This window comes from Xiphophorus maculatus, chromosome 16, assembly GCF_002775205.1.
Source record: "Xiphophorus maculatus strain JP 163 A chromosome 16, X_maculatus-5.0-male, whole genome shotgun sequence".
NCBI lineage: Eukaryota > Metazoa > Chordata > Actinopteri > Cyprinodontiformes > Poeciliidae > Xiphophorus > Xiphophorus maculatus.
The window spans coordinates 14,531,321-14,548,909 of NC_036458.1; the positions used below are offsets into that span (position 1 = coordinate 14,531,321).

The window sequence follows — 17,589 nt, forward strand, 5'->3', positions numbered from 1 at the left end:
CTTTAGACTTTTCAGTACAAATGGAGCACACTGTAGGACTTTACATAGCTTAAACATTCGCTGCACATAGGCGTCTTTATGGACACTGCTGACTGTTAAATTATACCATGTATCACATCAGTGGAAATATTGTATGTGACTGGTGTTTTTATGATGCATATGACTGCGACTGTTGTGAGCAAAAAGATAAAGAGGATTAAAGAAGAGTTTTAAACATCAAAAACAGCTGACTAAGTAGTTTCATACGATTCAATAGAGAAAGCAGGACTTAAAACAGAAAAGGAATGGAAGCAAATGAAAAGGAAGACAAGACCAACTGATGCACAAAACAGAAACAAAACATCAGCAAACTCACTAGTTACAACATTAGCAAGCTTCGCTGCACAAAGTGATTTTAAAAGACTGAGGTAAAATTCTAAATATTAGAAAGGCATTTTAATTAAAGTAATATTGCTTGTTTATTAAAATGATTTTTGTTGAAATAACCTGACATGACCATTGCTGAAGCTTTTATTGTTTTGAACATACAACAACAACAGGTATGTGGGATTTTTTTTGTTGTTTTTTTTTTTTTTGCTGGTATGTGGCATAACTTAATTTACTTCCTCCTAGCTGTGAAGCACACCAGTGCTTCACAAAGTTTGAGGAAACATGAACGCTTACAGTTTTCTTTTTACTTTGTTCTTGTCTCTTGAAAGTCAAGGTAAGTTTAATACTTTTTATTTTTATTTAGGTTTTAGTTAGCTGTTTGGGGGTGGGGAACAATTAATTTAAAATTCACTGATTTCTCTCATTTCTCTGCAGTTTTTTCAGATGAAGATTTTTACCAAGTCAAAGCATGTTGTTCATTCAGTGGTCCAAACTTCGACAAGATTGAATACATACTTACATCCAGTTTTAACAAGCAAAAGATGATGGAGTACAACAGTACAAGAGGAAAGTGGATTGGATTCACAGATTATTCAATTGTGGCTTCACATTACTGGAACATAGACCCTAATGATACGATTCTAAGATTAGTGGAAATGACACTGATGTGTTATGAGAACATCAATTTTATTCAAACCGTCGGTAAGATAATTTCTTTTTAACAATATGAACACAGTTGACATATTACTTGATATGACAACTGGAACTGAGACTATGATGTTATACATGCTCATTTGGCGACAAACACATAACATAACTTTCAAAGGTGCTGTTATATTTTTACATTTTACTTTTCCAATTATAGAGTCACCAACTTTTGTGTTAATTTCTGTGTAGGTGCATTAGAACATGTTCATGTTTTTGTTCACATTTACTTGTTCATGATATCATGCAATGGACAATATAAAAAAATAAAAGTTAAGACCCGATCAAAAATTAGACGATACGTCTCAAGGGGTTATTCTTGAAACAGATATAAAAATAATGTGAAAAAAAATCATAAATAATAATTAATTTTTTCTAGGAAACCTGTCAACAACGCCCACCATGAGGATAAAATCAGTGAAACAGCCCGATGGTCGACATCGAGCCATGCTTGTGTGCAGTGCCTATAACTTTTACCCAAAGCAAATCCAAATAACCTGGCTGCGAAATGACCAAGAAGTGACTGAAGGGGTCAGTAACACCGATGTCATCCCAGATGGAGAATTGTACTACCAGTTTCATTCTTACCTTGAGTACACACCAACTTCAGGAGAAAGAATCAGCTGCATGGTTGAACACGTCACCCTGTGGGAGCCAAGAATCATTGTTTGGAGTAAGTTTGTTATTGTCATGCAGATACTTGACATGGAAATAATTCACAATATGAATGTTTACCCTCTGTTTTTTCCCCCTGTTTCAGACAACTCACTTCCTGAAGGAGAAAAAACTAAGATTGTTGTTGGACTGTGTGGACTGATCTTTGGTTTGGTTATCTTTCTTTCTGGATTTATTTACTACAAGAAAAAATGTGCTGTATATAACTCTGTCCACTACAGTGAGGAGATGTAATCATCTAAGAAAATTTAAACTACATAAAAATCTCCTGCTTCCTTCCTCCGCTAACAAATGTGACTACAGGAAGTTAATTGCTCTCTCTAAATTGTCATTAGGTATAAATATGTGTTCATGGTTGCGTTACCAGTGTGCTTTGGTGTTATTGACTGCTGACCTGTCCATCACAGGTGCCTCTCAGTAGCAATAGCCACCCCATCACTGGGACTCTGCATGGAAATTTGGGGATGGTTAACTTACAATTATCTAAAAAAGTAAGAAAAAATTCTTCATGTGTCCTTACCGTAATTATAAAGGAATTATAAAGGAAGCTCTGTAATAAGTACAATTGTGAACATGCAATAAATAGTAGAAATTTCTTCATTTTGTATTCAATAAAGGTGTTATGTGTGTTTATTGTGTATGCTGGCATTCCTCAGAAACATTTTCACCAGTTATATCCATGAGATTTTTCAAGTTCAAGTTTCAGCATTTGTCCATCAGTTGTGCAATTCATTATTTTATTTTGTTCCTAGAACCGAGGCGAACTAAGCTCTTGTGTAATGATTAAAAGATGGAGAAACAATGAGGGTTTGACATGCTCATATTTTAAAGGACAGAACCTTGCATCAATGCTGGGTAAAAGCTAAGAATAAGCTTTTATTCAATAAACTCTATCACTAAAATGCCTAACACAGGCAGGTCAACCAGACAGGCTTTCATATCAAACTAGAGGGACAGAAAGAGTAAAGAAAAACTATATCAGGTAAAGTCAAAACAACACTGATTTGGTGGCAGCCACCGTGGCTTCTGTGGCAGATTGAATATTTAATACAAATATGAATAAGTTTTATTTCAAAAAATCAATAAAAAAATATATTGTAAAATAAACATACACCAATCCAAAGAAAAATATTTTGTTCAGGAAAGTGCAGCTGAAAAACAGATATTAATATACACTGAATAAAAAGACATACACATTTTTTTCTGTCTGAAGTTAAATCTGACCAAACATTTCTTGTTTTAATTACCGTAGAAATACCCAAAATTATTTATCTTTGCCAAATGCCAGAAAACGTAACGAGGACATCTTTTAGAGATTTTTTTGTAACTTTCCTGCAACTGCACAAGTCGGGTTCATCCCTGGGAACAATATACTGATGGTTGAAGATCCACGTTCATCTGTTCAAACAATTATATGGAAGTACAGACATAATAGGAATGTCCAACCATCATACCACTCAGGAAGGACTCAGGTTTCTACCATACAATAAAATACATTGAGGTTTGGCTTTAATACAGCAAAAGTTCAAGGGATACTAATACTTTTGCAAGGCATGGCATGTGTTAAACGTCTCTTGAGGATTGTCAACAAACTTATTGCCAACACAGGTAAACTGATACTTCCTCCTGGCCAGCATAAGTATCAACCAGGTTTTCAAGCCAAGTTCCAGTTTCTTAAGTCATGCGAGCTGCCTATTACTGAGTTCCCATTTGAAAAATGAGCTGAAGTCAATAATATGATAACAAATGTGAAAAAAAGTAACCACATGATACAGCAGTATCACCAAGTTTCTCCATTAATCCAAATAACGTATAAAAGCCTTTTCACCAAATATTACCAGCAACCATATTTTGCATGTTTCTTCTATCCACCCTATATTGATTATGCTATTTTCCTCCCCAGGTTAAAGTCTTTAGGAAAACCACAGCTGCCCCAATTATTGTTATAGTTGGGGGCAATGGTGGCAGGAGTTTGTCCTCTAATCAGTCGGTTGCCGGTACGAACCCCTAGCTCCGTTGTTGTGTCCTTGTGCAAGACACTGTACCCACCTTGGCTCCTGGTGATGATCAGAAGTTCCAATGGCACTGGCGCATGACAGCCTCGATTCTGTCAGACTGCCCCAAGGGCAACTGTGGCTGCACTCCGGTAGTTGTCACCATTGACATATGACTGTGCACATGAATGGGAATGACTGATTTTCTTGTAAAGCATCTCCCAATGTCCTAGTAAAGCACAACGTAAGTCTGATTTCATTTCAATTACCAAACCACTGCTACTTCTAGTTAAAGAAATTTGCATTTGAAAACAAAAATAAGTAGTAAACAATTGACCCTAAAAAGCTCTTGGCTTAATTCTGACATTTTGAATAGGGCTGGGATTCTGGGGCATAATACAAGCTTGATGTTAGTCTGCTTTGACCATTTCAGTTTTGATGTGTGTTGGGATCACTGTCAGTGGAGATTGGTCAGGATGTTCAAAAACAAGTCGGGAGCCACCAAAGCTCAAGACCATCATAAACTATAAGCTACAGTAACACCGCTGCCTTTGTTAAGTAAGCTTAACATTAACATGGATCGACAGGGAGTCCAGGTTAGACTTTCCCACCTAAGAACTCAGTACTAACTATGATGCTTGGTGATGGCAGCATCATGCTGAGGGTATATCTCACTACCTCCAGAACTTGTTCATTGCAAGGTATACTGAATATGAAAGAATTGCCTCAACAATATGCATCCTTACTTTGAAAGAACAGTCCGATTACATAGTTCAGATCCTAACTGGACAACGAACCAAAAACAGACATTAAACTAGTTTTGAAATTGACAGCTGGTATTAGGTTTCAATCTGCAAACAACATTTAAAAACTGACTCACAAGTACTCCTAACTACATTGTTTTTATGCTCTTCTTGTTTAAGCGCTAAAAAATGTTACTTGGAAAGACAGAATAAACCTGATTCCCACCCAAAACAATGATTGAATATATATTTGAGACAGAACTGTATTTAATTTATTAGTACATTGTTTTAATGTATCTGGCTTAATATTTGATGGAGTTTGAAATGAGAAGTAAGTCATTTTTCTTCATCTTTTTTGAAATGCTGCCGTTGGGTATCAAATGTTGTTGCAGGCATTGTGTAAAATGTTGCAGGCATATCAGGATTCTTACTGTACAACACTGTAGTCAGATACAACCCTGTATGCAGCTGAATAACTAAAATGACGCTGCTGCTGAACATTATGGTCTAGAAATATGATTTTTGTTTGTGTGTGCACTAACCTTTCTAGAAAAGAAAAAAAAACACTATTTATTTTAGCCTTGCTTAGCACTGTTCATTCATTCAGGTTTATGTTTACACATTTTCCTCTTGACAAGAAGAGAAAAATGTTCCTCTTGTTAAGAATGTGTTAACCCTAAGGCTTATAGGATTTTGATTGTGGTTCCCCCCCTGCAGAGCTACGCTCAACTTGGCTTTGGTACATTCTCACATACCAGACGTATTCTTTGTCTTCTCAAAACAGGAAGTTATTTGCAAATTCACCAATCTTCTTGTGCTGTCATGTCTGTTGGTGCCCCCTGAAAAGACAGTGAGCACGAACATGCAATCAATGTACAAGCTTTGTAAAATTCATTCTTGTGGTTTTGCACGAAAATAGACCAGAATTATTGGTTGTGGGCATGTTTTCCAGCCGCTGCGAGCGAGTGAAAACAGTGCAACAACATGCTGAGATTTTCTCTCTCTCCATCACGGTAGTGTTATGCAACGCTGCTTTTGATAATCAGTTTGTCTTGTTCCTGGAAGATGAATGTGAAGAGATATCATTATGAGAAAAGTCAAGTAAGAGGAAATACATCTGATTTACTTTCAAATAAAAGCTTTACCTTCACCTCAATAGTGCTTGATGACTATACTTTAAGAGAACTTTCACAGAATCAAAATAATCTGATTATACAACAGTATCAGTCAGGAGAAGAATAAAAAAAAGTGCAGAAATATAGCTGCCATGGCATAAAGACATTCATCAATAATGCAAAAACTCAGTAAGCTAATAATAATAATGTTTGAATACATTTTTGTGCTGATTATATGGTCCTCTGTGCTAAGTTTTAGCATTCAGAGTGTGCAGCACTATCATCTACAGTATATTATAATTCTTTAAAATATTTGCTTAATCTGATATGAGATCAACACAGATGGTTGTAAATTGAAAAATTGAAGAGGGAAAGACTCTCGAAGTGAATGTCATTGGAGAAAAAGATGAAGGAGACACTGATATGAATCTAGGAGAAAATAAATGAGAAGAGAAGCATTAGTAAAGGGCAGCTGTCTTCAATCAACTCCTGTTATGTAATGTCCCAACAGTCTGCCAGTTTCCTGAATATCTTCCTTTGAAAAACACTTTCCTCATTTTCGTACTCCCTTTAACTAAAACCAAATCTCTCCCGTCTATGTCTCCCCTTGATTTTCTTATCTCCTTTTTACGTATGCATAAACACAGCACTCCCTTTGGCCCCTCAGCGTGCCGTCAGGCAGGAAATAAAGATGATGCACCCAGAAGTGATGGATGTGTAGTGAGTGATCATAGCTTTATATAAGCTCTAATTCAGTGACCCCAGATGCTGCATAGATCCAGAATTGGAGGACTGGGGAATAAAATATGAGTAGAGTGGAAGGCATGACTGGAGGAGGCTTTCTCACACCTGCAGCACTAGATACACCACAGCAGGATGTTGGAAAAAGGTCGTCTATTCTGCTTTTGTTTTCATTTCTGAAAGTTGATCATTTATAATTCCAATGATGTTCTACCCTGTTAGGTTAATACCAAATAAAATACAGAAAAAAAATAATCTTTTTGTAGCAGCAACATTTTAATAGTAAAAGAGTGTAGAGCACACGTGACTCAGTCTTGAAATGTAAATAAAGCATTCATGTCCAGTGCTTTGCACTACTCAGACTGATGCTTTTTCACATTTTGTCAAATTGTAGCCTCAACACATGTCATTTGGATGTGGTGTGAGATTCTAGCCCAAAATAGAGCACAACATTTAAGTTGGAGGAAAATTACACAAGTATCTTCTTTACAAAATAGTTCAAGCTCAATTAGATTGGATGAAGAGTTACTGGGAAATTAAATGTTCTCGTCTTGGCACAGGTTCATGTCTGTACTTTAACAACATACCTGAATGCTTGGATCAAAACCATTTCATTGCAGCTTTTCATGCATTTTTAGAAACTTTGTCTTGTTGAAAGGGGAACCTCTGCCCCAATCCAAATCCCTAACAGGTAGTACTCAGTTACTCCCGTATACATTTAGCTTAGCTATGTCTCCATCACTGACTCACAGTCATCTCCTTTCAGAAGCAACGCATTTTCCACTGGATGATGCTTGCTTCTTACTTTGTGTTGGTCAATAAAATAAAATACGTTTGCAGGGGTATGAAGAAACTTGCAGCCAGCATAAACCTCCAAATCACATAAACCTAAATAGTTTTCTTAAAACAATGTTAACAAGTGTTCTTGAGTGACGCTGCGAACATTGCAAGTCAGCCGGTCGACCTGTATCGCACATAATCCATTTGTGTTAAGCTACTGCACCATATTGCTGCCTTGGACCAGCTGTCATCCTCTGCATCCTGTCACGATCCCTTGGTCACCTTCTACAGCGAGTGAATTTATCAAAGCTTCACAGGGAATTAACGCTCACCTTGGCTTTATGCTGGTTCAGCAAGCATGGATTAAAATACAGTCTGTGTGGGGCGTTTGCCCTCAGCAGCATTCCCACGTTTCTGCTGATCCAGCAAAGAGTAAAATGTGTGTGTACTCTTGCACTTTATTCGTTGTGGGGGGAAAACCCAATACTAGAGGTTCAAGGGATTAGACGCTGCAAAGTGAGGGAGCCTTACCTGAGTTTAGGAGTTAATTAAATGTTTCTGAATGTGTAGGTTCCTGTCACTCATTGAAAAGAAATTCCTAAAGTGTGACCGGCTGGTGCTTATACTTCCTAGTGATTTATTTTTATGTTTTTCCATGTTGACTTTCTGTTTAACTCGAGTTTATTGTAGGATAATAGCTGAGTCTGTGCACACTCTTTGTATGACAGATGCTTGAGAAGTACCAGCATCTGCCAGAGAGCTAAATCTGTCTTAATGAGCTCTGCAGGCTTCCCATCACACATTATATCTCTGGTGTCCGGTTTTAAATTGAGGTGAATCTTGAGGTCAGGATGTATTCTATTCTGAATCAATTAAAACATGAATACTATTTTAAAACTATATGAACTTCTCTGCTTTGCTGTTGGCCCCAAGGTTTATGTAAAGCAATATAAATTCCTTTTGTTCGATTTTCTTTTTCAAAATATATCTGTGTATCCGTGGAAATGGAAAGGTTTTCATAGAAATTCTATAACTGCACCACTTAAGATAATTTCTTGGAGTACGTTTGTTACTTTCATTCAGATTTATTTTTTTAAAAACTTAATGTTTTTGTCTCCAGCTGAAACAGCTTTTTTGAATGAGTAATTTCTGGATTTGGAAGGATTGTTGCCGACTTAGACATTTGTTATGATGTCAAACCATAATAATAACCTTAACATCTCAAAATCTCAAATAATACCTCGTCTAAAACCTATATCCCAGATGAGTTTAGAAGGAGGCATCATGGATGCAGAGCAGGAGCAAATAGGGGAGGGAGGAGAAGGAAGTTTAGGTCAAAGTTCAAAGCAAGATCTTCAGCAAACAATTTGGATGAACTTTAATCGCTAACAAATTAAGAACTGGCTATTAGGTCATGTCAACAACATTTTTCTGCTGACTTTTCTGACTATGCAAAATAAAGAAGTGTGATCCCTACGGCCCTGATAATACTGTTGGTACTACGGGGACCGATAATTGTGTCACCTGGGATTGTGTTGAAAATAATTTCCCAACATATTACATTAATTTCTTTAGCAGTGCCGTGTTACTGTATTAAAATGTTTTGGGTTTTTTAAATTTTTATCAGTGGTGCCAATACAATACTCCCCAAAAAATGCTAATGTATTTTTGTGAGTCCTGTAAGTTGCCTACGATATGTTTAATTCCCTCTGTAGATTTTACTCTTTGGCGAATAGAAGATGAATTGTAATGAAGCTCAACGGCTATATAAATCTATCTCAACATGAGCACGCTCATTTATCCACACAATGCTGAGCTCTCAGGACTGTAATTATTCTGTCCATGCACGAATTTTAATTACATCTTATCACTGGGCCCACTATTGTCTCGCGTTCATTGCTGTAAGTGTGTGTGCTCCTTAGGATTCTGGTTATCTTCTCACAGTAACAAATCTCTTGGCTGAAGCACATTTACCAGTTTCCCACCACCAGCTGCTGTGTTAGAAAAGGAGACAGAAAGGCAGAGAGACACGTAGAGTTTGGGTTTTTACATGATCTGTTTGATATTTTTCTCTGAAACATGCACTTGGTGTCGCATCATAAAAAACACATTCACCAACTTGCAAGAATTTTATTTTAGAAGCAAGATTCCTGAATGTAATCTGGTGTCTTTTTGCTTTGCTTTGCTTCCAGAGATGCCTGATTCCCGTTTGTTGAATGCTTTACTTAATATCGCTACGTCTTTTTCCGTAGCTTTCTTTTGAAGTTAACTTTACTTGAACTCATGTTCTTTCAATGTGGTGTGAAAAATAAAAAGATTCGTTATACAAAATCAAACAGGTTAAAATATCAGCATGTTTGTCTTTCAGTTAGAAGACATAAGGCAACATGGAAATGAAGGACAAAAGTCAATCATGATTTTGACTGCACTTGATTCCTCCTTTTGGTTTCATTCATTTACATGATCCTTCAGTTGATGTACTTTGACTAGGAAGGTCTGTGAGAATTGGCACAATTCCCTAACACAGTTTTAATGAATTCATGCTGTGAAGGAAAGAGCGTGACTGAATTGCTGTAACAGACCAAACATGGTGAGTCCAGAGCACAAATTGAACATGAACGAGAGAAGAAGAGAAAAAAAAATGTAAAAAAAAAAAACCCCAAAAAACAGGCAGACAGATTTAGTGACATGTCGGATTGTAGAAGATCAATTACACCTGAACATAGAACAAAAATATGTTTTCATTTTGTCAGCCCTTGATCCTACCCAACAACTCTGTTGTATGACAGAGAGAAAGAGAAATGATAACCGATTATTCATGGCCACTCTGTCAAGTCAAGGCCGCTACTCCTATTTTGTCATTTGATGGAGATTTCCAAAGACAACAATGAAAAGTGTTTCTCATTCATCAGCTGCAGCTTTTAGGTAAACAACAGACGGTGCCAAAGTACAATGGCAGGTAGGGAGACTGGCACAATAGCTGGCCTGTTTATACAAAATGTCCAAAAACCTGAATTAATGAAGGGCGACAGAAAGAGGATGGTGCTTCATGTTAATTCTCTCCGGTTTGCCATCAGATTGATCAGGGCACTGCTTAGTGGTCCTCCCGAGTGGCCACTTTGCCTCAGTGATTTCCATCCAGTGTGGAGATTCATGTGCACTCTCTATGCAAGCTGATGTCACTTAAGAAGTGTATCTCCCATTTTTTTCACTTGTCTGTTCCTCGCTGTCATAGTGGATTAAAAAGTGCGGACAAAAAAATGCACTGACTTTGCTGTAGTTTGCTTTGAATCCACAGATTTGCTTGTACTTGCGAAGCTCAGATTTAAAGAGGAAATCTTCTTGCTGTGAAGCATCTAAATGATGTTTTTGCACATAGTGGCAGATTTTATAATGTGCTCCTCAACACCCTTCGAGTAGTTTGATCATAAGGTTGGTCATCTGGCCTCACACAGGGATACCTGTACAGTATCATAAAACAGCAGGGGATATGTCCTGCATGCTTGAGACTGATATTTTTGTTACCCTCCTGACCCAAAACTTATCAGGATCAGAGCTGTCCTCTTTAACATCAATCAGACGCAAAAGGCAAATGGCAAGACCGTATGTGCTGAGCTCCACAAAATCTTTGATGCATAACAATCGCTTGACTCAGTCTTGATAAAATAATGTTTCTTTTTTTCATGCCTTTGGTATTTAATCTATTCAGTGGTGGTTTCTGATATGGGCTATATGGGCACTTGCCCAGGATGGGATTAAAAAAGAACTAGAAGACAAAATGTGTCTTCTTTGTCAGCTGTGCCCTGAACAAGTTTGCTACCACTTGTATACATGTGTAGTGAAAAAACGTTCCCCTTGTGTAACATATATGGATATTAAAATGACTTATTATGAGTGCATTAATAAAGAAATCAGATCTCAAAATTCATGGTTTGGCAGCTGGAGGGAGCTGTCATTTGTAAAAACTCACAAACAACCAAGTAGTGCAAAATTAGTGAAGTGTATTAAATAATATTTACAACAATGTATACAGACAGGTACTTCAAAAAGCCCATGAAATCCCCAAAATGTTTTTTTTTCCTTTATCCAAGGTAACATTTAACAGTTCAGCTCCTTGATGGAGGTGAGAGGGATGATGGAAAAGTATCAATATATAATTCAGTCCAGTCCAGAGTGAGAATGAAAGTGTGGTTGTGGGCTTGAATACCTCCTACCAGCCTGGAAGGAGTTGAAGGGATGTGACGTTTCTCTTGTTTCGATGTATGGTTAGCTCGCCAGTCTGGTCCACTTGGCAACGAACAGAATCAGAACAGAATCCATGATCTGGAAAAGGGAACCTGGCTTGTGTAAAACAGACCTGATAATCAATAACCCTGGGTTTTATCAATATCAAAAATCATTCTATAAATATAGTCTACACATGTAGTTGTCTTTTCTTTTTTATCACTATAGTAAATAAGTTTATATTATAAAGATAATCAAACTCATGGGAGTACTCCATTATTCATTAACATTACATTTCTTAATATTTCATGCTAGCACACAATTGAAATAGTATTTCACCATTTAACATACTTTTCAGTTTAAATGCCTCGATAAAATTAGTTTGCACTGACAAACAGAGCCCAAACAATAACATGGAGGCTAGCGCTAGCATGCTAGCTCCCAAACAAACACTCACTAGTTCCCACTTGTCAAAACGCGTGATCACTGATCAGTAGAAGATTTTGTTCTCACAATCATACATATAAACGTTAAGAGGCGTATCAGTGAGAGACAGAAATATGAGCAGTTGATCAAGGCTTACAATAAAATCACGCAAGAACTGACACACTGAATGGCGTTTGTTCTTGTTTGGTTGTGCTTAAAAGAAATTAAGGAAAGGAGGACTTTTTTAAAATAAATCTTTAAATTAATAAAATAAATAAAAGTGAATCTAAGAAAATGAAAAAAAATACCATGGTTACACTTGCTTGCTGCTAATTACTAGAAGATTCAGCTATACTTGCTTTTTGCTGGAGAAACAAATTTCTATAATTGCTTTCATTTTAATTTGCTGAGACTTAGTAGAAGATGGCTTACCGAGGGCTCCATTCCTGCAAGAAATATTTTAAAAACAATGTTGTCATTTAGGCTGTCATGATAAATTATTAGTAAACAGCGGTAAACCTGTGTATCTCAAGAACCCAGAGCTATGGTAGGTGTTTTTAGGAGCATAGAAATCATAGAAATTAATCCAGTTTTAGTGAGAGTCTTCCTCTTTAGTTAGAGTAGTGCTTGGTTATGTTATGGTGCTTTATGATATTTATTAGGAAGAGAACATATCCCTTCACTATTTTGCTTCACATGTGTATAAAAGATATTTACGTGTTTATATTTGTGGAGCACCACATAAACATTCGTTATTTTTTGGTTAAATAAATTCCTGATTGATCAACCAGTAATGAGTTCCCTCCTCTATTACACCTGACTGGTGACGGTTTTGTTGTGACAGTCATATTTCTGCCAGATTCCAGCAGCTGTGCAGTCGGAAACACCACCATCAACATCCCTGCTGGGACTTTTTTTATCACACCTCATTAATTTCCTCTCATGGTCAACAGACAGAAAAAACTAGCATTGCACAACAAGTTACACTTCAAGCGTGTTGCCCGTTTTAAAGTAGCTCTGCTCTATTCCACTACACTATCATATTTCTGTGCTGTCCATTCCTGGGACAGAGTCCTTGTCTTTTTTTTTTCCACTAGCTTAACACAGCTATGCTTGGTTGGGGCCTACACGGTTGAGTGTGTGTGTCAGCTGAGTCCTACATGACCCCTTAGCATTTCAGCATAGCAACATAAATCACTGGGCTGTATCTGTTTCCTAGGCACGGAAATAGGTCTACAAGCAGTTGGAAATCTCTGTCATGGAGCATCCCTTCTCCACTGTCTGTCGTTCTCCGTATGTATGGAAAATAGTTGCCATGTGACACCCAAGTCCCGCCTGTCAAAGCAGCTCAAAGTGACATTGTGACAGAGCCAAGTGTGTCAGTCAGAGCTGAGAGAAGGATTGTGGGTGTTGACTGATTTATCACGGGGAGGCCGTGGGAGAGGGTCACCGAACCTGTTGCTTCTGTTTTTGTTGTTGTCCTGTTTGATCGGGATTGTTACTATGGTGCAGACAGCCTCAAACAGGACTACCTTTGTTACTTAATCCTGATAATCCTTCTGCTGCAGTAAAGAACACGAGCAGTAAAAATGTTGTTTTCACTTTAATCATTTTTAGTGGCCGGCTTCATTCTCGCTTTATTATCCAGATGCATGGCCTACTTTTGTTCCAGTACAAGCACTGGCTGTTCTGATTGACCAACATAAATGTCTAATTATCTTTATTAAATTCAACAATTTAACAGCAAGCTTGTCTGCTCTCTCTTGTCGTTCAGTACCGTATCGGCCAGCTGTACATGATCAGCAAACACAGCCATGAACAGAGTGAACGTGGAGAAGGTGTGGAAGTGGTGCAGAACGAGCCCTACGAGGATCCAGAGCATGGATCAGGCCAGTTTACAGAAAAACGGATCTACCTCAATAAGTGAGTATTATTCCTGTGGTCATAAGTGAGTATTATTCCTGTGGTCATGTCAAAATGCAACTATGAAAGACCTAAGACCTTTATGGTTTTTCTTTTTAGTTGTTTTTTTTTTTAATAGTGCATTTAGGGATATACTTGTGTTATTGTAAATGGATCGATTATTAACGTTCAGATGCACACACTCTACAGATATTTTAGTTTTTCTTTTTTTCCATTTGGCTTTCCTCTTCCTTTATTTATGCACACTGGAATCATGTTTGAGTTTGGTAGAATAAATTACTTATAGTAAACTATTTTGTAGAACAAATTACATGCAGGACTTTATATGGCAGTAACAAAAAAAGAAACATTATCCTCAACAGAAAAAAGAAATACCTAACAGCTAGCTGGGGTTTAATTTTCTGAGAAATATGTCAATTTACTCTAATAAAATGACATATTCCAATACTAATGCAGAGTTTTGAAGCTGCCAATGATAAATTAAAGAATGTGGGTTTCTATTTCATCATTTCTGTCAAACTCATTTTTGAGAAATCATTCTGTTTAATATGTGATTATCCAATAAACTATGTCAACTGACCTGTTCAACAAATCTGTTCCTAAATAAAATTGCAGAGTTTAAATTATTAAATTATTTTATTTTTTATTGATAGAACTAATTTATACAAGCACCAAATAGTATAAATTTGGTGCTACACGTCGGCTTTACATGTTGGACTAAACATTCTAGTCATGTTTCAGTAATGAACGAAGCGAAAATGTAATCTGATAAAAAATGTTCATCATCCTTCTGCATATTTTTCCGCTGAAGTGTTTGACCCTCTGACAGATTGGATAAGCATGAAATTGAGGATCTGATTGTCTCTAACTGAATTGGCTGCTGTGTGTAATTTCATTCTAATTTATGAATTGACTTTGAAAATCAAATTTTATCACTGGCTTCAAATACGTTTTTATTTTTTATTTTTCTTTTCTCTCATAAACAGAGTGAGAAAATATAGGATTTTTTTTTTTTATATAAGAAATATGAACACTTAGACTTTTATCGAGACGACTGATGGGACGAATCTCACCGAAAGCAAACTCTCTGGTTTCATTTTTCCAAGCTATAAAGTTAAAGATATAGAGGTAAATGGATGAGCTGGGGGAGTACTCAAACAGATAGAAGGGGCTTGGGTTTATCAAAGACGGTTTTCGAATACAATAGGTTCTATAGTTTTCTGAGTTTTAATATGTCAGGCACTATTTTGTTCAGATTTTGACCCGTTACATTGTGCAACCTGCCCATTCAGAGAAGGTACTAAATTCCAACACTAAACCTTAAATCTATCAGTGATGGTAATGTAATTTGAAACGACTGATTTCCATCATGAAGTAGCAACTCAGGCCCAGCTGTGCTGCTTTGTTGCGGGGATGATTTAGATGTTGAGCACTGAACCGAGGTAGGACATGGGTGGCAGTTTAATCCTGCTGAGGACGTTGACAATCAACATACTGTAAATTGCACAATGAGGTCAAAGTAATTTTAGCCACTGAGTTGTTTCCGCTCTCTCTCAGAGCGCATTTTTAACCGCTAAATGGGCATCGAACGTATTTATAATAAATATTCTGAGGGGCCTGAAGACAAAGCTGTTGCATCGAAGGTATTAAATTGTATTTTTATGTAATTTATTTGTAGTGGATATGCTGATTTTAATAGCATAATCTTTCACATATAGAAAGAAATATTTTTATACCCTTTAGTTAACTTACAACAAGCTTCAAATTATAAACTTGTCTTAGTTTCAGTGTGATTCCAGCTATCCTGTGAATGTCTCAGAGATTTGTTAGACAACATAACTGAACCTAACCAAACACAACCTCACTAAGACCAAGGAACAAAGCAAATAGGTCATGGAGAAAGAAATGGGGATGTTTAAAGATCAATAAGCTTATTAAACAAAATCCCAACCTATAACCATTTCTTAGATAACTGTTCATCTCCACTAAAGCATGGTTTTGGCAGAATCATGCTGAGGGGATTATTTTCTTCAGCTAGAAGCTGTTAAGCTGGTTAGAGGTTGCAAAAGGCTTAAGAATGAGGTGGAGAATTACCTTCCAGCAGGAAAATGACCTGAAGCACACATCCAGGTTAGATCAGAGCCTCTTTATTTGTTGGCTAGTCAAATTCCAGACTTAACTAAATGAGATTCAGACGTACTTGAAAATGGTTGTGCTAAATGTTAGGCTCTAATCTGACTGAGATTCAACTATTTTGCAAAGAAAAAAAAAACAAATGTTATATGTAATGAGCACTTTTGCAAGTCACTGTGTACCACAGGAGATGTTTTGTAATTAACAGGACATATTTATTTTTTCCAGATCAGTATGTTGTGTTGCTTTAAAACAACACAAGGATTCAAGAACTCTCATTAAATCTACATCAGTACATGTTGTGTTTTATTTTCTCTAAAGAAACTTCAATGTGATTTTGATAGTTTGCTTTGGGGCGTCATAATCATCCCTCATCTTTCAGCCCTCCAGACCTGGATTCCTCTTTACAACCAATATTTTAGTGTATCCACAGACAGTGATGGTGTTATCTGTAATTGTCATCTTCACACCAAATTATGGTGTATTTTAGAGCTAAATGGTGCAAGTGGCTCACAGTCTATGGTGACATTTAACTGTAGTTCTAGGCATTTTTTATTCCTCTTTCTAGCTCTACTGGTGCAACAGGAGTTTGAATGATTCATGTTCCCTTCACTCTGTTTGCTTTTGCTTCTTTGCACACTATACATAATTTTTTATTTTATTTTTTTACCCTTCCAGGGTGTCTTTTGTGGGCTCTAGTGTCCCTTATATGACAGTAGGCTGACAGGAAAGGAGGAAAGAGAGGGGGGAAGACATGCAGCAAATATCGTCGGGTCTGGGAGTCGAATCCGCGACAGCCGCGTCGAGGACTCAAGGCCTCCAAACATGGGTTGCGCTAACCACTACGCCACCACGGCACACCAACTATACATAATTTTAATTTCTTTGGGAATTCATAAGAGATAAAATGTTTTATGACACCAATGAAAAGGGGGTTTAAAGGTTAATTGTCATTTCTTTTTATTGAGTTATAAATAATGAGAAATGACATAATGTAAGGCTTTTGATGGCTTACACTTGCCTTAATGTAAGGAATTTGCTTTTAGCTTTATTTTGGACTTATGGTTTTGCACTTTTGCAAAATTTTGTCCATTTGTTTTAGTGCTGATAAAAAAAATCCAAGGTGAGGACAGTCTGTTAAACAAACACCTGATTCCAGTCACTCCCAGAGGACACTGGCAGAAAGAGAGGAGCAATGCCACGAGACAGGTGAAGCGGTTATAAATGACAAGTGAGTGCGCCTCAGGGACAAATGAACTGTCATTCACAGTCCTAGAAGAGAAGAAGACTACATGTTGGTGTGAGTATGCAGTAAGTCTGCTTGTCTCTGTGTGGGGACACAGAGGGAGATGAGGTCAGCGTAAGTGATGGATAATTTGAGCAATCGCCGTCGGACACCAAGCAGGCCTCTCTCCGCCCACAAACCACCTGTTACTGTGTTATAGCTGCAGTCTGTGCATGTGAATGTACGTGTGTGGCACTTGTAAATAAAGCAGTGTGAGGACACGGGACATGTGACTGGCCTGCTATGTTTGTATAGTACACCCTGTCTGTATGACAGAGAAGAGGAGCCGGAGGAAACCACCAGTCTTACGTCCCTGTGGTCTCAATGGTCTCATAAAACCCTGGTTAGCTTAGCACACACGGTTTCTTGTAAAAGTCATTTCTTTTTCCCTTGAGAGTTCCCAAATTCTGTCACATTTAGGAAACCAAACACTGTAATGTGTTTATTTTGAAATTTTATTATTAGTATTTTGTAAC

At 37.2% G+C, this 17,589-nt stretch overlaps 2 protein-coding genes across 2 annotated transcripts in view; both read left to right on the forward strand.

Annotated features, from left to right (window-relative positions):
- Window positions 1–17,589, forward strand: part of LOC102236859 (cytoplasmic phosphatidylinositol transfer protein 1-like) — a 67,054-nt gene that overhangs the window by 38,306 nt on the left and 11,159 nt on the right. Inside the window, exon 2 of the mRNA XM_023349392.1 lies at window positions 13,547–13,695. Coding sequence (XP_023205160.1) covers window positions 13,547–13,695 — 149 coding nt within the window. The remainder of the gene's footprint in view (window positions 1–13,546; window positions 13,696–17,589) is intronic.
- LOC102237122 (HLA class II histocompatibility antigen, DQ beta 1 chain-like) lies at window positions 615–2,363 on the forward strand. Its single transcript, XM_005808745.3, has 4 exons — window positions 615–703; window positions 805–1,071; window positions 1,454–1,747; window positions 1,835–2,363. Exons 1-4 carry the CDS (start codon window positions 652–654, stop codon window positions 1,981–1,983), a joined length of 762 nt encoding a protein of 253 aa, XP_005808802.3. The 5' UTR covers window positions 615–651; the 3' UTR covers window positions 1,984–2,363.